The sequence below is a fragment of the Cervus elaphus genome, chromosome 11 (genome assembly GCF_910594005.1).
Source record: "Cervus elaphus chromosome 11, mCerEla1.1, whole genome shotgun sequence".
In the NCBI taxonomy this organism is placed as follows: domain Eukaryota; kingdom Metazoa; phylum Chordata; class Mammalia; order Artiodactyla; family Cervidae; genus Cervus; species Cervus elaphus.
The window spans coordinates 89,369,834-89,397,797 of NC_057825.1; the positions used below are offsets into that span (position 1 = coordinate 89,369,834).

Here is a 27,964-nt window from a genome sequence, read left to right on the forward strand (position 1 = left end):
GGGAGGGTTGAAGGACGGGCGGTTGCCCGAGGAGGCCGGCCGGCTCTCTCCAGCTCCAGCTCGGCCCGAGTGGTGGGAGGCTCAGACACTCCGCTCCCAGCCCGCCACCTCGCCATGGCCGCGGAAGTAGACAGTAGGCCCAGGGGTCTCCCCCGCGGAGGCGCGAGCTTGGGCGCCGCCCGAGAGCACGTGCAGGCGGTCACCCGAAACTACATCACCCACCCCCGCGTCAGTGAGTATGACCCCCAGGCGGTGTGGTCGGGTGGACTGCTGCGTCCTCAGGCCCTGCTCCTTAGCCTCGGGGTCAGAGGAGGACCCAGACCTGGGGAGACCTTAGGGGCCTTGGGTCCTGCGGAGTGGCCCGGGGGGGGGGACGGAAGTCTCCAGCGCAAGGTACCCCAGAGGAGCGGCAGCGGAGGAGCTGCAGGAACCCTCCTGTGATCAGTGACCCTGCACTGAGACCCCAAGTCCACAGAGAGCTCCCAGCTGCCCCCAAGGGCATGCGTGTGCGCCCCTGTGTGAATGTGTTTGGGGTGTGCTCCTATGCACCCCCAGAATACTCAGCGTGAGGAATCGTGTAATCAAGTGCCCTGGGGTGTGTGTGCATTCTCGGGATGGGGAACATGGGAGCCGGTGTGTGTCCTGCCGTGGTGTCTGCCTTCTGGGGAAGGGGTGTGCCTGGGGGGGTGTGCTCCCATCTCCACTTGGGTGATGATGTATGTGTGTGAATACGAATGTGATAGCTTGAGAGTGTGTACCATCAGAAAGGAGATGTGTGAGACAGTGTGTGCATGCAATGTGTACACTCAGGTGAGGGTGTGTGAGCCAGCATGCGGGCTCACAGGGAGAACATGGATGACTGGTCAGATGACGTCACACGTCTGTGTATGAGCGGCTGGGAGAAGGGCCAGTGCCCGGCACCCAGGTGTCGGGTGTGGGGGCTGTGGGTGCTGGATAGACCCTTGTGAGCTTCTAAGGGGGGTTGGGGGTGGCTCGGGTGCCTGTCCTTCAGGCGTGGGCCAAGTCTGGATGTCTGGGGCCACAAACCTGGTGAGGCCCCAGGGCCAAAGCCCGCACCACCCCCGCCCGTCGTGTTTCCTTGTCCAAGGTCACGTTCCCTGGTCTGGTATGGCAAATTCCCAAATTCTCAAGACAGCCAGCTCACTGGAGTAAACCGGCCTGGCCGGCATCAGCTAAGCAGAGCCAGAGGCTCCCAAGAGGGTGTGTGTGGGGGGACTCTGGCCTGACGCTGCAGCCATCGGCCAGCCCCACCGGGGGCAGGCAGAGTGCACAGAGGGGCAGCTGAGAGTTTGGGGTGCAGCACGCCCCCACCATCGAGTGGAGAGTGGAGCAGAATGACCAGGCCCAGGGTTCAGGGGGCAGCTCCGGGTGGGGGCACTGGCTGAGGCCCTTGGTGTACACTGAGGGGCGCGGAGAACCCCAGCTAAGGAGAAACTGAGTGGGCTCAGATTTATCAAGGAGGTGCTATGGGGGACCGGGGAAGATGAAGGTCCAGATTCTCCCCTAGGGCAAAGCTAGGGTCACCAAGGCCCAGAAATGTGCAGTGACTAGGCCCCCCTTGGGTCCAGAGCCCAGACCTGGTGAGCAGAGTTGGTTGACCTTTGTCCAGGCCCTGTGACGGCCTCCCCCTCCCCCTGTGAGAATTCACGAGCTGCCTGGGTGCTGAGGTGGGGTGGGTCTGAGGTCTGGTTCCCTTTCCTCCTTCCTGGAATGTGCCCTCCCAGGGTGCAACCTTACCCCAGGATCCCCTCCCGCCAGTCCCCTCCCAGCCGGCTTCTGTAGTCAACAAGCTCTGGCGGGCAACACCCAGGGGGTTTGACCCCGGGCTGGAAGCCCGGGCCGCAGTGACCCCCCAGTCTGCGCCATGGGGCCCCTACCCAGGCGACTGTGTTCACACCCAACAGCCGACCCAGAGTCACGGGTCAGCGCGGGGTGAGCCCCTCGCTCCATGCCTGCGTTAAAGATGTTATTGCGATGACAAAGGCCATTCCTGTGCCTCTGCCGCACACCAGTGTCCTCCCAGCACCAACCCAGGGGCCCTGGCCGGCCGGCACCCCCACCCGAGGGAGGCTGGATTCCTCAGCGTGCCTCTGCAGTTTCCTCCAACTCGCCCCTCCTCCTTGGAAGCCTGGAGGGTTTGTTTCTCCCTGGGGGTTTGGACTCCTGTGTCCCTCTCTGCCCTCCTCCCCCTACCCGGGGACTCTAAGCACTTCTAGGCAAGAGAACTTCGTGTAGAGGCAGAATGAGCCCAGAAGGAGAGCTGGGGGACCAGAGGGCCAGGCGACAGGGCAGCTGGGTCCCCGCCCCCCAGCTCACTTGGCCATGGATGGGGATGAGTCCAGGGGAAGACTTCCTGGAGGAGGTGGTGGACTAAACAGGCCTGAGGCATCCAAAGTGATTTCTCTGCAGTGGCTGAGGGAGGGGAATGGGTCAGAAAGGAGAGTGGGGTGGAATCAGGATGGGGAGGGACCGCGGCAGTATCCACCCTGGGAAGGAAGGGACCCGTTTGCCTTCCTCGGAGCTAGAGCTGTTCTGCAGAGAGAGGTGACCTGGGGCTGTAGCTGGCTGTGTGGGGCAGAAGATGGTAAGGTGACGGGTCGGGGCTCACAGCCTGGGCAAAGGTTAGGATGAACCGGCTGGCAGGAGGGCGGGAGCCAGGTCAGATCGCCTAGGGACTTGAGTGCCAAACCGCTGGCTGCCTTGGTTTCCTCAACCGAAGGGCAGGGGAGGTGACAGAGTTCCACTGCTCAGGGTCTTGGGCTGATTCTAAAAACCCTCCTAACCCCTGCCCGCCCTCCCTTAATCCCTCCAGCGGGAATCAGGGAGGAGGTGCAGGACCTGCTGCCCTGGGCTTGCCCCCACCTTGGCCTCACGCATGGGCGCCCGCCTGAGCCCGCTCCCAGGACGCTGCAGGTGTGGCGGGCCAGCCCTAATTAGCGGAGCCCCGCTGAGCCTTTGACGGGGAAGGCGGTGGGGAGGTGGGGGCAGGCAGGGGCCCGCAGCCCGGAGAACAACCCGGAGTGTCAGCTAGGACAATGGAGAAGGGGTAGGCAGAGCAGCTGGAGGGAGTGTCTGCAAAGTCTCTGGAGGCCCGTGCCCCTCGGGGGTCTTCTGGTTCAACCCCTGCCTCCAGCAGCACCTCCGGGGTCAGGGGCATGCCCCGGGCCGGGGGTAGGAGCTCTAAGGCTTGAGCATCACCAGACACTTTCCTGATTTGTGGTGGGCCCTAGGAGAAATCAGTCGACTTCCTGGGCCTCAATTTGCCACTCCATGCAATGGACACAGTCAGAGTTGGGAGTGGCTGCAGACAAAAGGCCTGGCTTCCAAGCAAGGACACCTTTGTTGCACAAACCAGAAAGGGTCTAAGAAAAGACACTGTCTAGTCCGACAGAGGAGACACCCCTAGTTTGAGGGAAGAGACGTGATCTGCCTCAAGTAACAGACAAATTGGAAAGCAGGATACTCTCCTGAGTGCCAGCTCTGGGGTTTCAGAGGGAAACCCCTGGTCAGTCAAGGGGCCTTGAAGGAAGCCAGCAACCAGAGGCTGAATGAAAATGGCCATATAACTGGATTATCTGCAGTGAATAGTCCAGGCTATGCCATATGAAAGTCGCTCAGACGTGTCTGACTCTTTGTGACCCCATGGAATTTCCAGGCCAGAATTCTGGAGTAGGTAGCTGTTCCCTTCTCCAGGGGGTCTTCCCAACCCAGGAATCAAACCCAGGGCTCCCCCATTGCAGGCAGATTCTTTACCAGCTGAGCCACCTGGGAAGCCCAAGAATACTGGAGTGCGTAGCCTATCCCTTCTCCAGGGGATCTTCCCTAGCCCAAAAATTGAACTGTGGTCTCCTGCATTGCAAACAAATTCTTTACTAGCTGAGCTACTAGGGATGCCCCCAGTGCTGTATTCAGCCAGCAGTGAGAGCCCAGCTCCAGGCCTGCCAGAAGCCTGGGAAGGGAGCTTGTGGATGGGGCTGTGATGAGCTGAAACTTCGAGACGTGCTGCATGGAATTGAGAAGTGCGGATGGAGCTCCCAGCCCTGCTGCAGGCAAGCACTTTGCCTGGCTCCCCCAGACCCACACCCAGATCACTCCCTTCTTTGTGACCGTCACCTCAGCAGGTAGAGTTGTTGGGTATCACCAAGCTGTGAAATTGGGGGGACCCAGTTATGAACAAAGGGAGGAAGTTGAAAGACTTGTCTCCCCTCCCTCCTCCCCGGTGGAGTTAGAAATGATTCCCTGGGGATTTCTGGACCTGGTTGGGGGCACCCTACCTCTCCTGCACCCCCATCTCCCTGCACGCCCCCCACCCCCCGCGTCTTTCTTCTGGCTAGTCTTGGTATTTTCTCCACAGGCCAGTAAGATGCCAGTGCTTCCCTGGAAATGCAGGGAAGCATTCCCTGCATTCCCTGCCCCATGCTCCCTCCCCTGTCCTCAAAGTCCTCCACCTTCCCTCTGCTGGGCTCCCCAGCCCTCTCCACTCCACACAGTCCTGGTGATCCAGAGGATGTGGGCAAAATGCCACCCGGGCAGGAAGGGCGTGTGTGGCTGTTGGGTGAGTTTCTTGGTGGGGAGGCCGGGTCTTCCTGCGCCTTTGCAGGCACCCCTGCCATTTCCTCTCTCACAGGGAAGATGAGCCTGTGCTGGGCAGCCACGATGCCCTTCTTTGTTTCCCACAGGCCCTGAGTTCCTTCTCTGGGCCTCAGGACCGCCTCACTTGGGCCAGCTGTGCCCTTCGTCCAGCTATCTGGGGGCTGCCTGGATGACCCCATTTGACCTTGGGGCCTCAGCTCAAATGGCTCTTCTGCAAGCTGCCTCCTCCAGCCCATTCCCACCCACCCTGCTCTTTCCGTTTGTAGCAGTTGGCAATTATTTCCTCTTTGCGTTGTGCTTAGTTATGGGTCGTGTCGGACTCTTTGCAACCCGATGGACTCTAGCCTGTCAGGCTCCTCTGTCCATGGGATTCTCCAGACAAGAACACTGGAGTGGGTTGCCATACCCACTCGGGGAAGACCCCCAACCCAGGGATTGAACCCAGGTCTTCTGCATTGCAGGGGGATTCTTTACCATCTGAGCCACTTTGGCCCTGTTTAAATTGTAGGCTCCATGTTTTATTTGCCTCCTTTATTTGCATAGCCTGTTACTGAGAAGGCCTCTGATGGTCAGGCTTGAAGGGAGAGAGGGAGGGAAGCGGAGCTTGGAGGGCAGATGTGAGAGGTCAGAGCCAGGTAACCATCTTGAGGTCTCAGCATCCAAAGGTTTGAAAATAGGCTGAGGAGTAGCTGGAGGGGGTCGGAGGAGGTCGGAAAGGGGCAATTAAGGCAGGGCCTCCAGGGAGCTGCGGGGGGTGGGGGACACGTCCAGGCTGTCGTCCCTTCCAGGGCAGAGCCACACTGGAGCGTGAGGTACGGGGTGCCTCCCCAAGCCACATCCCATTCGTCCTCCCTGATGGCAGGCTTGTGGGAGGCTGGGCTGTGATCATCGCAGGATTGGGGCGGAGGGCATGGTTTTAAGAGGGAAGATACCAGAGCTTGCTTGACGGGAAGGCCACGGAGAGAGGGAGCGCTGGCTGGAGACCCCGGGCGCAGCCCTCTCTAGAGCCTGGTGCCACCAGGGTGGGCCTGGCTAAGATGGAAGATGGGAAAAGGAGAAGAGGATGGTTCAGGTGGGTGGTGGTTTGAGGGCAGGAAGGTGAGGAGTGCCCTGGCTCTGGGCCCAAATCCAAGAAGAACTTCTCTTTCTTGAGTTGTCCTAATTGCTCAAGAGAACCAGGCAAACATCTGTGCAGAGATCCCCTTGCCCACTTGGTCTTCCTAGCCCAAGTCCCCTGGGAAAGGAACTTAGATCCCACAGAAATAAGGGGTTGACCACTGAGTCTTAGACCATGGAGGGTGTGGGCCGGGGCAGTTAGCTTCACCTGGTGGGGCAGCTGGGCAGCCAGCTCGCTGGAACCATGAGAGCAGGTGGCTGGGAGCCACGTGGTCTGATGGGAAGCACGAGGTGTCCCAGCGCCTGCTCTGCCACAAAAGTCTGTGACCCTGGGCAGGCTTCCCACTCCTCTGGGCCCCATCCTCCTGGCCTGTTGAAAAGAGGGCTGGACCCCTTTCCCACTGGAGGCCCTTCCAGCCTGGAAGTGACCTAGCAACCTCGAAGATGTCCCTGACCATCCCGCCCTGACAGATTCCTTCCTCCCAGTTGTCTCATTGGCACTTTGAAAGGAGCCTGGGGAGAGGATACCATGTCCCCAGGTTATAGGCAAGGGAGGGACTCAAGGGCCCTCAGCTAGCCCCTCACAGAACCAAGCAAGCTTCCTGCCTGCCAGACCATGCTTCCCCAGTTGGGCTCCCCAGAACTGGAGCTAGGAAATATTTCGTGATGTCCTGCGCAATCCTTCCGTGTGAGCCAAGCTCACGTCCCCATTTCGGGTCTCACCAGCCACCAGCATGGGGAGAGTCTGCTTCCTCCTCCTCTGTAGTTCAGCTCTCTCCCCTCCCCCACAGGCACCCAATGAACCCGGCCTCATGGAGGGGCAGGGCCCTGCTGGCCTTTCTCACGGATGCCTGGACCCCCCCCACCCCACTCACACACACAGTGCGCAGTCAATGTGGGTGATGGAGAGGAGTGTGGTCCTGCCAGGGCTGGGGCAGGGGGTAGAGAGGGCAGCTCTTTTGGAATCTCCAGCTTTTGGAAATGCTGTGGGTCAGAGAGGAGGGAGTGGGCGAGTGGGGGCTGAGGCCAGAACAGCCTCAGGGATAAGAAAGACCTCTGGCTGGCTGCGGAGGGGAGGGGAGCCTCTGCCCTCGCCCTGGCCCTCCCCCAGCCTCCTGCAGGTGTCCGAGACAGCGGGGGCCGCGGACAGGGGCACGACCTTTACAGCAATGGTGGCTGGCCCTGTCACAGCTAATGATCCTGACGGCCTGGGTCCCGAGAGGAGCGGGGTGGTGCTTAGAGGGAGGGGAGGCGGAGGATGAGTCTGTGTGTGTGTGAGTCTGTCTGTCTGTCAGTATGAGACCCTCACCCACCTCCACCCTTCCCGCAGCCTACAGGACTGTGTGCAGTGTTAATGGGCCCCTGGTGGTGCTGGACCAGGTCAAGGTAAGATTTCCATCTCTTCCCAGGGACAATTAAATCTTAGCGCTCACTGCCCCTGCACTGATTTCTTCTAAATTGCCCTGTCCTTAGGGGTCTCCCAGCTCCCACCCCATTCTTCCTAATCCCCCCACCCTCAGTTACCCAAGGTTTTCCCCTCCCACCTTTTCTGTGGGCCCCACCCTGGCCTTTAAGAGAACTGCTCCTACCAGCCGTCAGCAGGGCCTCCTGGGCTATCGCACCTCTTTCTTCATCAGTAGAATGGCTGTATCTAACTTCTCCCGGGGCAGGAATCTCCCACCAGGCACTCAGGGATTTTTTTTAAAGGGAAGAGGAGGAGGTGGCAGGCAGATGGATAGCAGCTAACTTTTCTCCAGACCTGGAGGCTTTCAAAGGTCTTTGGAATACCTCAGCCTGGGAGCCAGCAGCTGGAGTGGGAAGTGAAGTATGCCTCACGGAGGAGGGTGTGGGCGATTTGGTGTCCCTGGGAACTGCAGAACCGTGGTAGACACTGGAAAGATTCTGAGTTCGAGGCTGGGGATTCTCGAGACACAAAGAGCCCTGCAAAGCTCCCAGGTCACTCTGCTTCCCCGCCCCCCCCCCAATGTTAGTTTCACCCCTGTCTCCCACCCCGTGTTACCCACACCCAAACTGGATCTGGGTGCCATCCTTGATCCCTCACTCCCTGGACCCCAGTCCATCAGTGCTCATGTTCCTCAGCAACCTCCCACCCACTGCTCCCTTCTCATAGCCGTGGCTTCTGGGTCCCCAGCCTGGAGCCCTCCCACCCTCTACCATGCAGTTCCAACCCCTTCCCTCCCCTAGTCCAAATTCACTAGGGCTCCCCCTGCCTTCACCATACAGACCCTCCATCTGGTAGGGTCCTGCACACCTCTCCACGTCTCATCACTCTCCCTTCCCCACTTAGAAACCCACACTGTCTCTGTGTGGCGCTCCCATTGATGTCTCCAGGCCTTTGCACATACTCTGCCTTCTCAACTACCTTTTCCTCATCGCTTCTTCTGACTCACCTTCTCCTGGAAGCCTCTCTTAGCCTTCTGGACAGTGAGCTTGTCCCTGTTCTTGACTTTGTGTGCTGTCTTGCCAGCAGCATCCATCAAGGCATTTGGTCACCAACTGGCCACATGTGGTGACCAAATCTTCTCCCTAACCCCCACAGTTGTACTTGGGTGGTGTTTATGAATCCCGAGCCGCACATTGCACTTTTACTGAACACCCAGCCCATCATGCATGCTCAGTTTGTTCAAAGGAAGGGTGAGTGAATGAATGAATGAATTTAAGAGCATGACTGATTATAGGCCTGTCAAAATCTGGCCTCAAAAAGATCAGACCCACTCATTTCTGGAAAACAGATTCTGAGCTCATATGGACATCACAGTTGGGCCCATTAGTGTCGGGGATGTCCTGGAATGAAGTAATGGAGTCAGACAGTGTGACTCAGACTTCTTGAATTTTAATCCCAGATCATCCCACCCTTTCTATTAACTACCTGTCAATTCTAGATCAGCAGCAGCACCACCACCTGGGACTTTGTTAGAAATGCAGATTCTAGAGCCCTACCCAAGACTGACAGAAACTCTGAGGGTGGGGCCCAGAAGCTTTTTTTCATTGCCATCCAGGTGATCTGATGTTCCCCGAAGTCTGAGAACCATCTGTCTAGGATTGTAAACCCATTTCCTCATCTATTAACTGACAATAGGACTGTTGTGGGGATCAAATCAGATAAATATATTGTTATTATTCCTCCTCAAGAACAGCTAGGATATGCTGATATGCCAGATTAAATAGTCAGTGAATCTCCTGCTCCTTTGCCCACCTCCATCACACTCCCTACCTCTCAGTCTCTATAGGACGCTGTGTGGTAAGGAGAGTCAGCGTCCATACAGACATCCAATTGTCAACTGTAAATTGGGGCTGGACTAGGAAACTGGAGATAGACCCCAGGCTATGATCCTGAGATTCCAGACGCATCTGTAACTCTTGCAGAACATAGTAACTGGGTGATGGAGAGACTCAGAGAACCCTGGGCTTGCAGAGGGAAGGAAAGGAACCAGCAGTTGATAACCTCATAAGTGCAGGAGATGGAGAAGACACGTTTATGCATCTCTCTCCACTATCTCACCCCTTGTTCTGGAGTTGCTTGGGCAAAAATGCCATAATTCTGTCTCTATAGCGCCACCTTCTGCCCAAATTGAATCACACAGGCAATAACGCTTTCTGCTTCCATCTTCCTCAAAAGGAAAAATAGCTGGTGGGAAGAATTGTGTAGGTCAGAAGTTCTTAGGAATTCCCTGGTGGTCCAGTGGTTAGGATACAGTGCTTTCACTGCAGGGATCCAGCTTCGACCCTTGGTCAGGGAACTAAGATTCCGCTTGGCCAAAAATAAATACGAAGTTCTTAGCCAGGTACTAAGAGCTTGGAGATTGTATGCAAACCTTTTTTTTTTTTTTTTTAAGAAAAAAAAAAACAGGAATTTTATTCAAGCCCAACTGAGGCTTATAGCCCGGGAAGCAGGTTTTCAGAAAGCTCTGAGAACTGGCCCACCTGTTAGAAGTCTAAGGCATAGTCACACACATTTTAAGACAAAAGATCGTACATCAAAATGACATCTTGGTATTTTACATAAAGGTCACCAAAGATACATAGTCCAGGTAAGCATACACAAAGTGAGCAGCAAGTCATCATGACCCCTTACAGAGCTGAGAAAGAACATTATTATTTTTTTTTTGTTGTAACACAATCATTCTAGTTTTTTAAAAATTAATTATTTATTTTACTTTACCACATTGTATTGGTTTTGCCATACATTGACTTGAATCCGCAATGGGTGTACATGTGTTCCCCATCCTGAACCCCCCTCCCACCTCCCTCCCCATCCCATCCCTCTGGGTCATCCCAGTGCACCAGCCCTGAGCACCCTGTCTCATGCATTGAACCTGGACTGGAGATTCGTTTCACATATGATAATTTACATGTTTCAATGCCATTCTCCCATATCATCCCACTCTCACCCTCTCCCACAGAGTCCAAACGACTGTTCAATACATCTGTGTCTCTCTTCCTGTCTCGCATACAGGGTTATCGTTACCATTTTTCTAAATTCCATATATATGTGTTAGTATACTGTATTGGTGTTTTTCTTTCTGACTTACTTCACTCTGTATAATAGGCTCCGGTTTCATCCACCTCATTAGAACTGGTTCAAATGTATTCTTTTTAATAGCTGAGTAATATTTCATTGTGTATATGTACCACAGCTTTCTTATCCATTCATCTGCTGATGGGCATCTAGGTTGCTTCCATGTCCTGGCTATTATAAACAGTGCTGCGATGAACATTGGGGTGCACGTGTCTCTTTCAATTCTGGTTTCCTCGGTGTGTATGCCCAGGAGTGGGATTGCTGGGTCATATGGCAGTTCTATTTCCAGTTTTTTAAGGAATCTCCACACTGTTCTCCATAGTGGCTGTACTAGTTTGCATTCCCACCAACAGTGTGAGAGGGTTCCGTTTTCTCCACACCCTCTCCAGCATTTATTGCTTGTAGACTTTTGGATAGCTGCCATTCTGACTGGCATGTAATGGTACCTCATTGTGGTTTTGATTTGTATGCAGACCTTTTAAGGAAGTAGTCATATGCCTGTGCATTGAAGGGGAGGGAGATAGTTTCCACAGTTTAATCTGATTTTCTAGGGTCTGTGACCCAGAAAAGGCTACACCTTTGCTTTGTCAAGTATAAAATGGACTCTTCTAGATTCTTGAATAGCCACACTCCAAGACCTGATCTCACAAAAGCACATTCATCTACTCACACACATACCTGCACACACAAGTACACAGGTTCTGCAAGCATTAAACAGGAGTCTGGATATCTCACGTCCTCCTGCCTGGGATACGTTAGCGAGATTTCACTAGAGCAGTGGTTTCTGAGTCAGCAGCCTGGATTGAGACTGAAGAATGTGCATTCCTGAGATGTTCCCAGTGGCTACTGCTGCCTGGAGACCCAGGCCACACTTAGAACCACTGCTCTGGAGGATCTTCAGCTCCAAATTTTGTGTTTCCAACTGGCTCTTATTTGAGACTCACCTTATCTACCAGACTTGGTTCCAGATGTCTGTGATGGCTCCCAAACTTCAGGGAAAAAGCTTGTGTGTATCAGCTCAGACAACAGTCTCCAAGAAGGAGTCCCCAGACTGCCCTGGGTGTTGTCAGGGGCAGAGGTCTGGGCAGCAGCACACCCTGTACACATCCTGCCAGGCTTGCTTAGAACTTTCCAGGCCCCTGTGCCTGCCCCCTGGCTGGCTGGGATCCAGGTTGAATCTGCAGCAAAGGAGGAGGGTTGCACTGAACTGTCCACATTCCCTGCAATCCTCTTAGTAAGGAACAATGAGAACTGAGAGAATCAGGCTGGGAATCAGGGTAGAAACACAAGCTCACTGCTGCACACCCTGCTCTAAGTGGCTAAGCCGACCCCTCCCCGCAAATAAATAACTGGCATTCTCTTCCTAAAGGATTCTGGACAGTACGCTCCATGCCCCCGCCCCGTGCTTCTGACCATTCTTCCTTCCGTCTGGCTGTAACCTTCCTGCTGTTTAAAGTTCCTTTTCTCTGATGTTTCATCTTTCAGGGACACTCCGTGTGCCAGCTCCTCTCCCCTCTCCCTCACCCACAAACACACCAAAAAACGGTGGGTTTTATCACCCAGCTGCCTGTCTTCTCTTGGGTCCACTGCCTGACTGCCTTGGGGCCCACTCGGGCCGGGGCTCCGTCCAGTAGTTTTCCCCCTGGGGTTGGCAGCCCACCATCCACGCCGCAGACGACGAGGCCAGTGGCCGTTTGCGAGAGCGACGCACAGGCCCGCGGAGAGCGGGAGAGGGGAAGGAGCCGGGACCGCACCTCACCGGTTTCCCGGCCCCCAGCCCGCTGCTCCTTGCTCTCGGGCTCCCCCTTGTGGCTGCGAGGCCAAAGCCGGTCCCCTGGCGGACCTCAGAGCGCTGCTCTTGGAATGCGGTCCCCCTCTCAGGGTCCCCACTCCGCGGGATCTGAGGGTGCCCGAGGGGAGAACAAGGTCGCCTTCCTGGCATACTCTTCACAGGACAAGGAGGGGCCCGAGCCAGGGCTACTGTCAGAGCTGGGAAGCCTCCGGTCTCAGTTTCCACCCCGGCAGAGGTGTCCTGGGAAAGGGGACCCCGTCTTGCTCACACCCCTTTGGGGGAACTGAGCCGTCCACCCCTCTTCCCTGGCCCTTATGGTCACTGGCTTGTGGACAGCAGGGAATATAACAATAGTTATGATGGTGACAACCACATCACTGTACTCGAATATGTCTCCTTTTTTTTTTTTTTTTTCTATTTTTTGGCCTCACGGGGCACCTCCCAGATCTTCGTTCCCTGTCTAGAGATGGAACCCCCCACCGCGTGCAGTGAAGGGACGTCCCCCCAACTTTTTTTTTTTTTAGATTTTAATTACGTGCACTCACAAAACATGCTTTTTGTAACTAGTGAAATTAAAAACACAAAGTTAACTATTTGCTCCTGACCTCTTTATTCCCAACCTCTTGATAACCAAGTAAAGATCCTGCTATATGTGGTCAAATACAAGCATGTTAGATGTTAATGTTGGTATTTGTTAGTCTTTTAAAATGTGTGGAGTATTTCCTCTTTGTGGTAGATTTTAGTTATCCTTTTTGATAGTGACTGTGGTTTGGATTTACTGTGGTATGAATGTACTGTGATGTACTTCCTTTTGGATAGACATTCAGGCTGTTTCCAGGTTTTGCTGTTACAAATAGTACAGCAATATATATCCCTTTTATAGGGATGCCTTTATTGCTGCAGGATAGATTCTCCCAAAATAGAACTGCTGGTTCAAAGTGTATATTTCTTTTTATATAGATATTGACAACTTGGAGCAAAATTGCTTGTCCAGCAAGGCAGTGATACATGAGAGGACCCACTTCCTAGCATCTTATGATCCCTGAATATGTGTTCACCTGTAATTCTGCCTAATAGCTAAGACTAGTTCTGTCTTGCTTCTAGGTGTGTTTCCCTGATGACTAGGGGGAGTTGAGTATCTTTCTCTGTTGAGGTCTCACTTCCTCCTCTGTGAACTCTTCCTGTGTATTGAGTTGTACATTTTGTTTTGTTTATTGTTCACCTTTGTTGATGGTATCTTTGTCATACAGAAATTTCAAATGTTTATATTATCAAAGATTTCTATTTTTTGTTTGTGGCTTCTGGATTTCCTATCTTGCTTAAAGATGTCTCTCTTATCCAGATTTTAGCTAAATTATTCCGTAAGAAGGGAAAGAAGAAAAGTTCTTCTGGTGTTTTGTTTGTTTTAGTTTTATATTTAAATTTTTATATGCCTGGGGTCTGTTTTGTGTTTACTATGGGAGTAGATACCCAGTTATCTTAGAACCATACAATAGATTCTTTTCTCCTGTGAACTCATATGCCACATTTGCTCTCTAATAATCTCCTAAAGTCTGGGCTCTGTCTCTGAACTGTAGCCTTCCCACGTCACTGTTTTCCTCACACCAACACTGACCACTTGACCTCAGTAGCTTTAGAGCTTGTTTTAATATCTGACAAGGCAAGTCCTCCACTCCTAATCTTTTCCGTAACTGCTTCTGGATATTCTCAGACATTTAAATGATTTTAAGATCATTTTTAAGTTCCAGGAGAAACAATCCATTGGGGAAACTTTGAATTTATATACATATGAAAAGGATTTGAATTTTTATAATAGTAAGTCATACTGTTTTGGAAAACACTATTGCTCTCCATTTGTTCAGGGCTTGTTTTCTGTCCTTTAGTAAGATTTTATTGTTTTCTTGTACTTTTCTTGTTAAATTTATTTCCAGACATTTTATGGGTTTTGACCCTATTGTGAATGAAATATTTCTCTCCACTTCCTCCTCTGTTTATTGCTGGAATAGAAAAGAGAGAGATTGATTTTTTTCCCTTTTTGCATAAATTTTGTTGAACCCTTTTAACATTCTGTGATTCTTTTGGGGAGAAACACAGTCTTTTTAAATTGCAGTATAGTTGATTTACAATATTATGTTAGTTTCAGATGTACAACAAAGTGATTCAGTTTTGTTTTAAGTTTAATTGAGGTATAGCAAACACACACAGAAGAAAAGTCATGACTATAAAACTTAATGAAGGGAACACAAACCAAGAGTGACTGTTTTATTTTATTTTTCGGATAATGAGATAAATTATGAGAATGGGATTAACAGGTACAAGCTACTTAAAATAGCTAAGCAACAAAGATTTACTGTATAACAGGGAACTATATTCAAATCTTATAATAACATATAATGGAAAATAATTTGAGAGTGATTGTTATATATTTATCTTATATATAGCCAAGTTTTCTTATTAATTCTGGGCGGGGTTGTTTTTATTTGTTTTCATTTTAAACTAGCTCTTCTGAAGGTTTTTTAGATATGCAACATCATCTGCAAATAAAGGGAATCATGTCTCTTTTTCCATTGGCATACTTTAATTTTACTTTTTATTAAAACAATTTCAAATTTATAAAAAGTTGCAAAAATAAAAATAGTACAAGGAACATCCATATACCTATTTGTTTTAGCATTTGCTCTGAGTGTATGTGTGTGTGTGTATGTGTTCTTGTTTTTATTTTCTTTAGAGCTTTTGAGGGTAACTTATATCCAAAACTCTAGCGTGTACTTCTGAAGAATAAGGATATACTCTTACATAACCACAGTAGTCATCAACACAAAATTGACACTGATACTTTAATCTACAATCTATATTCCAGTTTATAAGCTGACCTACTAAGTCTTTTATAGCATTTTTCTCCCTCTGGAATAGGATTCAGTCTAGGGCTGGATATCACATTTAACCATCATGCCTGTTTACCCTTCTTTAATCTGGAATGTTTCCACAGCCTTTCTTCAACATTTCTGAACCTTTCAAAAAACAATCTATGGCTGATTCATGTTGATATTTGGCAGAAAACAGTAAAAATCTGTAAAGCAATTATCCTTCAATTAAAAAATAACTTTAAAAAAAAAGAAAATTAAAAAAACAGAACATTATTTATGTTTAGTAGTATACTTTTCAACTTTTTTTCTGTCTTACTATATAAACTAAAATTTATATTTTATTATATTATGTAACAGTGGTGATATAAGCATCTCTCTCTGTGCATTACTGATTTTATTGGAAATGAAATGGGTTTAGCATTTTACCATTTACAAGGATATTGATGCATACTGATGTCTAGTATGCAAGGAGTTACCTTCCATTCCTGTTTTACATAGAACTACATTAGAAAACAGCTGCTGGATTATATCGAAAGCCTTTTGGCTTCTATTTACATAATCCTGTGCGATTTTTCTTTTAGGTTCACAAACTCCCTATTATTATGAACAATGTTGTGAAATGTTGACTGATTCCCAAAGGTTGATTGATCTAAGCTGGCATAGCTGGAATAAACCCTACTTGGTCATACTTGTTTATTTATTTAATATACTATTTGATTTGACTGACCAATGGTTAATTTATAATTTAAAATTTCTGCATCTATATTTATAAGAAAAATTAGTCTGAAGTTTTTTCGGGGATACTATCTATTAGATTTGGGGTTTGGAAGTTTTTCATTTTACAGTTTTATTTTCTTCTAATCTCTATTTTCTGTCCATCTTATTACTTTGGTTAGTTCCTCCAATAAAGCTGAATGGAATGATGATAGCAGGCAGTGCTGTTTTGCTTCTAGTTTTAAAGAGAATGTTTTATACATTATACTATTTTCTATAGGTTTTCTGAGCCTACTTTTTAAGGTTAAGGAATTCCCCTTTTATTCTGTTTTCAAAGAATAGTTTTGTTCTTTTTGTTTGTTTTTGTTTTCAATCATGGGTAGTTTAACTTTTTCTAAAACTTGTTGAAATAATGTGTTTTTTAATCTTCTAATTCATTAATAAGGTAAACATATTAGTAGATTTTCTAATATTAGACTAACTTTGAATTCCTGGAATAATCCTAGCTTAGTCTTTTTTATCTTTATTTGTGTGAGTGTGCATTTATCTTCATTTTTTGTTTTAAAAATTTTTCTTTGATTCTTTGCTTTGTTTGTAACTTCGTCTTTTTTGGTACATTGCTGGATTTTGTTTGCTAATATCTGCTTAGTATTTTTGCATCTATGTTCATGATTGAGATTGCCTATAATTTTCCCATTAATATCTTATTTTGTATCAAGGTTATCCTTGACTCATAAAATGAATTAAGACTGGAGTTTTTCTTTCAGTCTTTTGAAGAGCTTAAGTAAGTTTCAAATTATTTGTTTCTTGATTGTTAGAACTCACTAATTACCTGGGACTAGTGTTTTCTTCATGGAAATATTTTAAGTTATTTATCTGATATCTTGAAGATTATAGGTGTATCCTGGCTTTCTATTTTGTTTTTAATTGAATTTGATTTGTATTCTTCAAGAAATGTATTCATTTAATAAGATCTGAAATGCTGCATAAAGTTATTCCTGAGTTTAAAATTATTTTTTAACAGTATTAGTACAGCTAATTTTGACTTTTTTTATTGCAACAATTATTTACTCATGTCTTTTTTCTTAGTGTTGCCAGAGATTTGTCTATTTTATTAAGCTTTCAAAGAACCAGTTTGACTTTGATGATCTTCTCTATTATGTATCTGTTTCTTTTTCAATGATCTCTGCCCTTTTATTATTTCTTCAATTTTATTTGGAATTTTAATGCTGTTCTTTTTTCTAATTTTTCATGTTGCATACATTCAAAACTACCTCTACCTTATCTTTTTTCTAATATAAGCATTTAAAACTTTAAATGTGTCACATATATGCTGAAAAATAGTTTTTCATTTTTGTTTAGTGCTAAATGTTTTCTAATCTGATATTTAGAATGTTTCAAAATTTCCAAACATAGGAAGTTTTTCCTCACTGTCTTTTTGTTATCGGCTTCTACCTTACTTTGCTTATGGTCAGAAAACATTGTACAGCTTGCTATTAGTTGTGGCATGAAGTGCTATCCTTTTTATTATTTTTTGTTTCTCCTGTCATTTTACTTTTGATTTCCTCTAATGTCCAAGGAGTAATTTAAAGGAGTGCTTTAATTTCCCAGAATATTAGAAACACTTCATGGAGGGGTGCAGTCTTTTTATCATTTATTTTTATGGGATTATGATATGACTTATTCCCTGAAGTGAATCAAGGAAGCAAGATGGATGGGCAGCAAGCTGAGGGATGCCGGGCGATGCTATATAATCTCTTCGGTACCTCCCCTGGAAGAAGGAGCATGTAGAGGACTTTGCTCTCCTGGTGCTGACCAGAGCTGAGGCTCAGGGTTAGAGGGGAGGGGCTGCCCTCTCAGCCCAGCTTCTGTGGCTCAGCTCATCGCCTTCTCTAGGACTCGGGTCCTGAAGTACACGCAGACAGCAGAGCTAGGGGACTCCCACCGGCAGCCCCCCACCTGCCCATCGCTGATCCTGGAGGGACAGACTGATCGTTTTTTTTAGTTGAGTTATAATTTATATACTATAAAGTTCGCTCTTTTCAAGTGTATAGTTCAGTGCGTCTTAGTCTATACACAGACTTGTGTAACCGTCAGCACTACTTGATTCCAGAACAGTCTCATCACCTCCGAGAGAACCCCTGCACCTGTAAGTTGCCAGCCCCGATCCTTTCTCCGCCAGCCCCCAGCAATCTCTCATTTTTTGCTTTGTGGATTTGACTGGTCTGGACATTTCGTGTCAGTGGAACCATGTCCTCTGTGGCTTGCTGTGTCTGGGTTCTTTCACCTAGCATGATGTTTTCAAGGTTCATCCATGTTGTAGCCTGTGTCAGTACTTCATCCCTTTTTAAAGCTGACTGCATGGATATCCCACCTTTGTTTATCCAGTTATCAGTTTGTGGACTTTTTGGTTATTTTCACTTTTTGCCTATTGTAAATAATGCTACTGTGAACCTTCATATGCAAGTTTTTATGTGGATATGTGTTCCCATTTCTCTTGGGTGTACACCTGAGGATGGAATTGTTGGGTCATATTGTAACTCTGTGTTTAACCTTTTGAGAAACTACCAGGCTATTTTGTAAAGTGGCCACACAAATTTACCTTCACACCATCAGTGTCTGAGAGTTCCAGTTCCTCCACAACCTTAACACATGTTATTATCTGTCTTTATTACAGTCGTGAGCGTGAGTGTTATTATCTGTCTTTATTACAGTCGTGAGTGTGAGTGTTATTATGTGTCTTTATTACAGTCGTGAGTGTGAGTGTTATTATCTGTCTTTATTACAGTCGTGAGTGTGTGTTATTATGTGTCTTTATTACAGTCGTGAGTGTGAAGTGCCATCTCATTGTGTGCTTCCGTTTCTTTAATGACTAATTAGTTTGTGCTATTCACTTAGTTGCTCAGTCATGTCCAACTCTTTGTGACCCCAGGGACTGTAGCCAGCCAGGCTTCTCTGTCCATGGGGAGTATCCAGGCAAGAATACTGGAGTGAGTTACCATGCCCTTCTCAGGGGATCGTCCCACCCCAGGGATCGAACCCAGGTCTTCTGCATTGCAGAAGCTGCTGAAGCAGCTGCTGAAACAGAACCAGCTGAGCTACCAGGGAAGCTCAATGACTAATTAGTTGGGCATATGTATATCTTCTTTGGAGAAATGTTTATTTAGATCCTTTGCCATTTTAAAATAGCATATTCATCTTTTTTTAATTAACAAATTAGTTTTTGGCTGCAGTGGGTCTTCATCGCTGCACACGGGCTCTCTCTAGTTGTGGTGAACAGGAGCTAATTTCTGGTTGCGGTACTCTGGCTTCTCATTGCAGCGGCTTCTTTTGTTGCAGAACACAGGCTCTAGTGCACGGGCTTCAGTAGTTGTGGCTCATGGAGTTAGTTGCCCCACGGCTTGTAGAATCCTCCTGGGCCAAGGATCAAACCTGTGTCCCCTGCATTGGCAGGCAGATTCTTAACCATTGGACCACCAGGGAAGTTCAGTATTTGTCTTTTTATTGTTGAGTTGAAGATTTCTTTATATATTCCAGAGATCGGCCTGATTCTAACACTAAGAATGAATACCTCACTTGATCTTAACGAAAAGAGAAGTGATCGCCTGATTCTTTTTATTCCTGAAGACTGTGAGGACTACACATGAATTAATCCCAGCCCCATGACTAGGGAAAGATTGTCACTGGTAGATGGGGACAGGTGGGAGCCAAGGAGAGCACTTTGCCAGTGTGTTCATCATTAGTCCACAGGGGCAGAAACAATGGTCAGGAGACCTAAGCAGCCATAATAACTACTACATTTTATTGAGCTGTTACAAGGTCCCAGCACCAGATAATGACTTACCATATAGTATATATTCCTTCTCACAGCAGCCCTATGAAATAGGGGTTAGTATTATTCCCACTTTAAAGATGAGGAAAGTAAGGTTCAGAGACATTATGTAACTTCTACAAGGTCACACAGCTTCTAAGTGTCAGAGTTTCAGTTCTAACCCTGATCTTCCAACTCTAAAGTCAGTGATCCTACCCACCCAAGTATACTGCCTTGCAAACAGAATTCAAACTTTCCACTTAACCAGTCTCTCAAGTTCATTTCCAAGAGTGTCTGGGCACAAGATGGGAGAAAGGAGCTTGAGGCTGGGGAAGGCTGGGGAGGAGACGGGGAGGAGACCTCTGGACTCACTGTCACTCTGGGCTGTTCTCCCCTCCTACCAGTTTGCCCAGTATGCTGAGATCGTCAACTTCACCCTCCCCAACGGGACTCAGAGGAGTGGGCAAGTGCTCGAGGTGTCTGGGACCAAGGCAATTGTGCAGGTAAGTGGCGTCACTAAGATGTTTCTGGTTGAATAAATGAACAAACCCACAAAGTTTCCACGCTCTCATAGACTCCAAAGGCAGAAAATGGTCTGTTTTTCCTGAAAGCACCTTGCCCAGAGCTGGACACAAAGGGAGCCTAGAATGGGAGGCCCCATTCTCCCCAGCAAACCCCTTATTAAAGTAACTAACCTCTTATCCTGTAGGTGTTTGAAGGCACCTCTGGGATCGATGCCCAGAAGACCACCTGCGAATTCACAGGGGACATCCTGCGGACCCCAGTGTCGGAGGACATGCTGGGTGAGGGGTAGGGTTGGGCAGGGTGGAGCGCCCGTCTGTCCGTCCAGTACAGCGCCCCTGACCAAGGGCTTAACAGACCGCACTGCCGTTGCCTCCCTACCTGTCTGCCTCCCCTGGGAGCCCTGGGAGCTCAGAGGTTGTGCCTTCTCTTTGACCCCCAACCCACGCTCAGGGCCTGACTTACAGCAAGTGTTCAGTACATGAAGACGGCAACTTCAGTAAACTAGAGGACGAGGACATTTGGGGTCAAGCTGGAGTGAACCGCGCATCCCCTAGTTTTCTCCCAAGATCTGCCATCCGTGGCTCTCTCCTCTCTCCAGCTCTAACACGCCCCACTAGAGTCATTGTCCCGGCCAAGGTCTTGCCTATAAAGGTTTCCGGGAGAGGAGGGCAGGCCCCCAAGGAGACAGTCACTGTAGCCAGCTCCCTGGGGGTCACTGAGGGCTGAGGGCAGGGGGACATGGGGCATTGGGGCAGGAGGGACAGGTGGGAGCTGGTGGTGGGGTGGAGGGTGAGCAGCGGTGAGAGCCCCAGGGCTGGTCCTGAGCATGCTCCAACCCCCCTCACCCACCCCCAGGTCGGGTTTTCAACGGCTCAGGCAAACCCATTGACAAGGGGCCAGTGGTCATGGCCGAGGACTTCCTGGACATCAACGGTAAGTGAGGCTCTGGGCAGCTCTCAGGGCCCAGCTTCCAGCCACCTCTCCCCACCCCAGTCACAGCCTGTGTGACCTCACACTTGGAAGTTCTGCCCCAGATATTGCCCAGGGCCATTGCCCAGGGTTCACCCCCAGGACTGGTCAGACCAACAGGCGGACCCGGTGAGATACGACAGCGGCCAAGGCCTGCCTATCCAGGGCCAGCAGCACTTCACATCCCATTCCTATAAAATGCCATCATCATTGTGCAAATTCCCCACATGCCCAAGACCCTCTGCCACTTCTAACGTGCCTAGATGGCACCATCCAACAGAGCAATGGGCTGTGGTTTTTATTTAAATACACACTAATTCAAATGAAATAAAATTTCATGTCAAAACGCCACTGCACATGCTCAGTAGCTACACGTGGCCAGACCTGCATCCTGAGCAGCGCAGTCGGAGCAGGTTTCCATCATCAAAGAAAATTCTGTCCCGCAGTGCTACCGGGACAGGGCTGGGGGCGGTACTCGGGGAAGGGCCTGAACCCTCCAGCAGGGCCCATGACTGCCGTCTCCCAGGCCAGCCCATCAACCCCCACGACCGCATCTACCCCGAGGAGATGATCGAGACAGGCATCTCGCCCATCGACGTCATGAACAGCATTGCCCGTGGTCAGAAGATCCCCATCTTCTCAGCAGCCGGGCTCCCCCACAATGAGGTGAGGACTGCATGGGGGCCTGCAGGCATGACCAAGGGGAAGGGACAGCGCAGAGGCCAGAGCTCGTGGGCCGGCAAGGGCGCCTCCTGTGACCAGTGGGCAGGGGCCAGCGGAGCTGGGGTCACCGGCAGCTCTCATGTGGCAGCTCCGGGCCTCAGGGCTGCACAGGCCCCCTTGGTGCCCGCAGACAGATCTGCAAACCTCCTTCCTGAGTGAGTGGGGCCCCCACTGGTTCACGAGCAAGCCCACGTGTAGCCTCAGTGTGGAAAGTCCTGCTCAGCTGAGAAGACAGCTCTACCCACTGGTCGTCATAGTGGTCTTTACTCGCCTGCACTGAGCAAACCCCACCTCACGCCAGCCCAACTGTGTGAAACTTCTCTGGGCAAGTTTCCTACCCTACCCCCACCACCAAGAGCGAACAGCCCAGTTCTTCCCGGAGCAGCTGGTGTGACAAGGTTTCTAGATGGTCCCCACTGACCACCCACCCCCACTACTCCTGGATGCACCCCAGCTCACCTTCAAAATGCCTGCAGTGATTGGATGGTCTAAGTGACCCTGCCTTCTGCTTACATACATGCTCATCCTAGATCTGGTAACCCCACACCCCACTGGCCCCAGAGACATCCCAGCATGGGGCGAGGGGGACAGGGGATTCTGAAGGATCTAGTTGCCCCAAACTCGAGGTAGGTAGTTGTTCTTTGGACCTGTTTTTCTACCCTGCTCTTCATGACAGGCACCCTGGGCTGGGGCGGCCCCTCCCCTGGGAGCGGCTGGAGGACCCAGGGCAGCCCTTCCATGTGGGACCTTGGGTCCCTCCCACCTAAGGCCTCAGCAGGAGGATGGACGGAACATCGCCCTGTCCACAGTCCTCAGGGTGCCCAGAGGCGCCAGCTCAGGCTCCAGTTCTGACATCCTTCCTCCTGTCCCCAGATTGCCGCCCAGATCTGCCGCCAGGCTGGGCTGGTGAAGAAGTCCAAGGCCGTGCTGGACTATCATGATGACAACTTTGCCATCGTCTTTGCAGCCATGGGGGTAAGAGAGGTTGGGCAGATGGCAAATTCTGTAGGTGGCGGGCGGGCCCTTGGCCCCTTGGCCCCAGGCATACCCAGTCTAAGGGGGGAGGCGTTATCCTTCTCGTTGAGAACCTGGCCTTTGGCGTGTCTGTTGGGAGAGGCAAGAGTGTGAATGAGGGCTTGGCAGAATCCAAGATGATTCTGGGGCAGCTGGGAGAAGAGGAAATTAGGGGAGAAAAGATGGCTTCAGGATGGGGAACCCAGGGACCCTCAGAGGAACAAGAGGCTTAGCGGGTCAGGTGAGGAGCAGGGTGACAGTGGGCAGCTCAGCCTGACATCTGAACCTCTCTCTGGGGTTCTGATGAGACCCCACTGACTGATAGCTGGTCAGTAATAGGCTTTACTGGAAGAGATGGGAGGGGCCTGGCCCCGCCTCCAGCCCTCCCTGCTGTGTGTCCAGGTGAACATGGAGACAGCCAGGTTCTTCAAGTCGGACTTCGAGCAGAACGGAACCATGGGCAACGTCTGCCTCTTCCTGAACTTGGCCAACGACCCCACGTGAGCACCCACACTACCTGTAGGCAGCAGGCCCTGCACTTCCAAGGCCCGGAGCCCAGGTCTCAGGCTTCGCCAGAGCTGGGAGAACAACCCCTCATTGTGCAGATGGGGAAACTGAGGCTGGGGAAGAGGTGGGGACAGTGCATGAGGAGATAGCAAGAGGCAGACCACCGCCTGCTGGCCGTCTGCAGCCCATCCACCCTCCCTACAACCTGCATCCAGCCACTGCCCCAAGTCACAGCTCCTCATCTTAGACTTGCTTCCACAAGGTCACCACTAAAGAGATGTTTCCCTAAACCCTTTGCTTAGAAAAACTGCTATTTTAAAAGTCGAGAAAATGGGAATTTAAATCTGTAGGTCAGGTGATGGAAAAAAAACCGAAAAACCCAATAAACTGTCCTGGGAGCTGAAGGTACTCCAGAAACTAGGGAGCAGAGCTCAGGAGGCCCAGATGGTATCCTAAAGAAAAGTGCCATGAGCACAGGGCCCGGGGTCTGAGTGCCTGGAGTGGGAGGAACGGCTCCAGAGCGCTTACAGTGGAAGGCGCTGCAAGGCAGGCAAGCGTATGGCCCGCGTGTGTGATCAGGAACAGTGAGGGGGACAGGAAGGAAGGAACCCTGAGGACACAGAGAGTGGGAGCCTTCTGGCTGACCCAGCCCAGGTGCCCTGGGGGAGGCATACTGCTGAGCTCTGACATGCCATCTGCCCTGGGGACAGACCCTCCGGGCCCCGCCTGGCCTTCACCCAGCTCCCTGCCCGTCTGCCCCAGCCTCTGTCCCTGTTCCCGCCTTGAACAGCAGGATGTGGTTGAGGGCCCAGTCTCCCAGGAGCCATGGCCTGGGCCTGGGGGCTAGGGGCTGGGGCTCATCTTCCCCGGTCCCCTATAGCTGTGCACTGTACCAGCTTCCGTGCTCCACGCAGCACGGGGGTAAACGGAGCACAGGCCTGGCCTCCGGGTGCTCTGACCATTGGCCATACCTGCAGGATCGAGCGGATCATCACCCCACGCCTGGCACTGACCACGGCAGAGTTCCTCGCCTACCAGTGTGAGAAGCATGTGCTGGTCATACTGACGGACATGAGTTCCTATGCGGAGGCCTTGCGGGAGGTGAGTTGGCTGGCGAGGGGGGTCGGGCTCAGCACCCCCAGTCATGAGCCCGGAGCTGGCCCACTCAGGCCCACCCCCACCCTCACCCCATTCCTGGTGGTCACTGAGCCCCCCATGCCCCTTCCTTGTATCATCCTTTTACTCCAAGGCCCATGGGTATTGCAGGTCTCAGCTGCCAGAGAGGAGGTTCCCGGGCGCCGAGGCTTCCCTGGGTACATGTACACTGACTTGGCCACCATCTACGAGCGGGCGGGCCGCGTGGAGGGCCGGGGTGGATCCATCACTCAGATCCCCATCCTCACCATGCCCAATGACGGTGAGCCACCTCCCTGCCCACTGCCCCCTGCAGTCCCCTGCCCTCCCATCCCACCCAGACACTGACAGGACCCATGCTTCTTCCGCACCTCCAGCAGGGTAGGCACTGTCCCTTCCTCGCCTCCACCTGTCACCCTCTCCTGTGAGGGAACAGAACCTACATGGCCCTGAGGGGGTGGAGACCTGAGCACCATCTATACTGACATCAAAGCGTCTCCTTGCAGATATCACCCACCCAATCCCAGACTTGACGGGCTTCATCACAGAGGGACAGATCTACGTGGACAGACAGCTTCATAACAGACAGGTACCGTCCCCTCTCTACCCACTTCCAACTCTCTCCACCATCTCCAAAGACAGTGACTAATAACCAGTGTGCACTTCCCACTGCACTTCACCTCTAGTGAATGAGGCGGGGCCGGGCAAGGCTAACCCCAAACAGGAGATAATCCCCAGGAAGACAGTTTGGTCCCCAGACAGAAGACAAGTCTGGGTGGAGTCCAGCCTCCTTGGCTGTGGGATCTTTGGAAAATCATTTCATCTCTCTAATCCTCAGTTTCCACATCTGTAAAATGGGAATGATAATACTTATCACACAGTTGCATTGTGGAGAACAAAATAAATTGGTGGGAATTTCCTGGTGGTCCCGTGGTTAGGACTCCATGCTTCCATTGCTAGGGGACACGGTTTCAATGCTTGGTTACATGTCACCTAGTACAGCCAAAAAAAAAAGCAAAACAACAAAAAAGTATACCGTATGAAAGTATATATAGATCTAGAAAGCATCTAGCGGATCATAGATACAATATAAATGCCAATTCTCTTTTCTTTCCAGTAGTTTGCTTTACTGAACAGAAACAATAGGTAACTGACACAAGTGGGTGGTGAATAATATGCCTGTCCCATTGGAGGTTAAAGGTCACCTCCATGACTGTTTCCTCTTTGTTTGGCAGCTTCTTTCCTTGCAGCTAAGAACTATTAAGTTTCACTCGTTTTCATCTCAGTAATAATTAAAAATTTTGAAATAGCTAGACTTTCATGAACTCCCCCCTCCATTCTAGGCGCACACATCTAGACACCTGTATACCCAAGCCCCAGGATTTGTGGGAGATAAAGGGCGAGGGGTGTGACCAGCCCATCTTCCTGTGGGATGAATAAGGACCAGTCCCGAGAGAACCACAGAGGGAGGGAAGACAAGTAGAGGTGGGAAGGAGGGGAAAGTTCGGACCCTGCCTTCTGCCACTCCCCGTTTCGGCTCCCCCCAGATCTACCCCCCCATCAACGTCCTCCCTTCCCTGTCGCGGCTGATGAAGTCCGCCATTGGGGAGGGAATGACCAGAAAGGACCATGGAGATGTCTCCAACCAGCTGGTAAGGAGTGGGCCCAAGGGCTGGTGGGGAAGCTAGTTTCAGAAGCCGGAGGCTGGAGCCTTAGCTGGATCACGAGCTTTTCTGGCAAACAACCCCTCCCCTTTCGGGGTCCCCGCACGCACAGTCAGATGGGGGAACACGGGACTCCTGCGGTAAGCCTGCCATGACTGCCGATGCCGATCCCCTCCCCCGCCCTCACCCAGTACGCCTGCTACGCCATCGGGAAGGACGTGCAGGCCATGAAGGCAGTGGTGGGGGAGGAGGCGCTCACGTCCGAGGATCTGCTCTACCTGGAATTCCTGCAGAAGTTTGAGAAGAGCTTCATCAACCAGGGTGAGGCGCGTTGGGGGCATTCAGGCAGCAACCGCCTTACTCCAACACACACACACACACCCTTAACACTCGTGTTCTGTCCTTAGGGCCCTACGAGAAACGCTCGGTTTTCGAGTCTTTGGACCTGGGCTGGAAGCTGCTGCGCATCTTCCCCAAGGAAATGCTGAAGCGCATTCCGCAGAACATCATCGATGAATTCTACTCCCGTGAGGGGGCGCCGCCGGACCCCGAACCCGACACTGCGCTGTAGCCCCGCCCGCAATCTGGCCCCGGAGCAGGGTCCAGGGACCGCCTTCGTCCGTCCCATCCTCGTGGTCCTTAACCAACTCCCTGCCCACCCTCAGCCCGCGGGCTATGAGGAGAGAGGAGGCCGCTCCTACGTTCCAGTCCTCTCCCTGGATTCCCCGAATTGAGAACCAGAAGGTGGTTAAGCCTATATTCTCTGTCTCGTTCTGATAGGAGCATTTGTATTTTAAAAGTAGCCCCCATCCCATAAGAATTTATCTCATGTAAAAACAAGATTGGCAAAACATTGATAATTGTTGGAGCTGAGGGTGATGGATTCGTGAGGTTCATTAAACTATTCTCTCCACCTTGAAAAAACACATTAGTGCCTTAACCAATCACAACATAATTCTTCTTAGGGAAATATTTATCTTCCCTAAAAAGTATCTTGATATGTATCTTAGGAATGTGAGGTCATGGGCCATAGAAAGCACAGTCTCAAGGCCATGAAAGATGTCTGCCTAGGAGACACCAGAAAGGAATTTGGTTTGCTCTGGGGGAGTTTCTGGGGAGATAGCCTGAAGAAAAGCGCCCCCAGTTAAGAAATGGGTGAAGAGCATCCTAAAAACCAGGATACAGATGTTCCTTTGAAAACTGCTCACTCTTTTGTAATACCCTCCCCTCCTGCCTCCTCTGTCCCATCTACAGTGAAGTCATGAATGCTTCCTAAGAGGCAGAGAAGGTTGGGAAGGTCGATCTTCAGCAAAAGGCTGTGCCCCATTTCTGGGTCAGTGTGTTATGGAACCAGGCCAGAATTCTTGGATCAAGAGCTGACACCTGGGACTTCCCTGGCAGCCCAGTCAGTGCTTAGGACTTCAGCTTCCAATGCAGGGGATGCAGGTTCAATCCCTGGTTGGGAAGCTAAGATTCTGCATGCTTTTCAGCCAAAAAAACAAAACAGAAGCAATATCATAACAAATTAAAAAAAAAACTTTAAAAATGATCCACATTAAAAAAAAAAAAAAAAGAACTGACACCAAAGGAGGCCCTGAGAATGAAATTGCCATCCCTAAGACAATTTATAGCCATTTTAGGGAAAGCTTTTGGGTGTCCACAGGGCATAGGGTTGTTTTTACTTACTTATAGCTTTATTGAGATATGATTCACATACCATACAATTTACCTATTTACAATTGTACAATTCAACAACTTTTAGTGTATTCAGAGAGGTGAGCAATCATCACAGCAACCAATTTTAGAACACCTCCATCACCTTCATCACCTCAAGTAGAAACCCTATAGCCTGAGTTATCATTTCTCAAACCCCTCTTCTACCCCTTCCCCAATCCAAGGTAATCGTTAATCTTTCTATTTCTGTAGCTTTGCCTATGCTGGTCAACTCATATAAATGGAATCATACAATATGTG

General features: G+C 50.2%; 1 protein-coding gene across 1 annotated transcript; it reads left to right on the forward strand.

Moving 5' to 3' along the window:
• Positions 1-27,960, forward strand: ATP6V1B1 (ATPase H+ transporting V1 subunit B1). The gene is made up of 14 exons (XM_043918328.1): positions 1-232; positions 7,061-7,116; positions 19,859-19,957; positions 20,164-20,257; positions 20,835-20,912; positions 21,475-21,614; positions 22,545-22,646; positions 23,088-23,185; positions 24,170-24,293; positions 24,459-24,609; positions 24,833-24,915; positions 25,874-25,978; positions 26,182-26,311; positions 26,398-27,960. Exons 1-14 carry the CDS (start codon positions 115-117, stop codon positions 26,559-26,561), a joined length of 1,542 nt encoding a protein of 513 aa, XP_043774263.1. The 5' UTR covers positions 1-114; the 3' UTR covers positions 26,562-27,960.
• Positions 27,961-27,964: the final 4 nt, after the last annotated feature.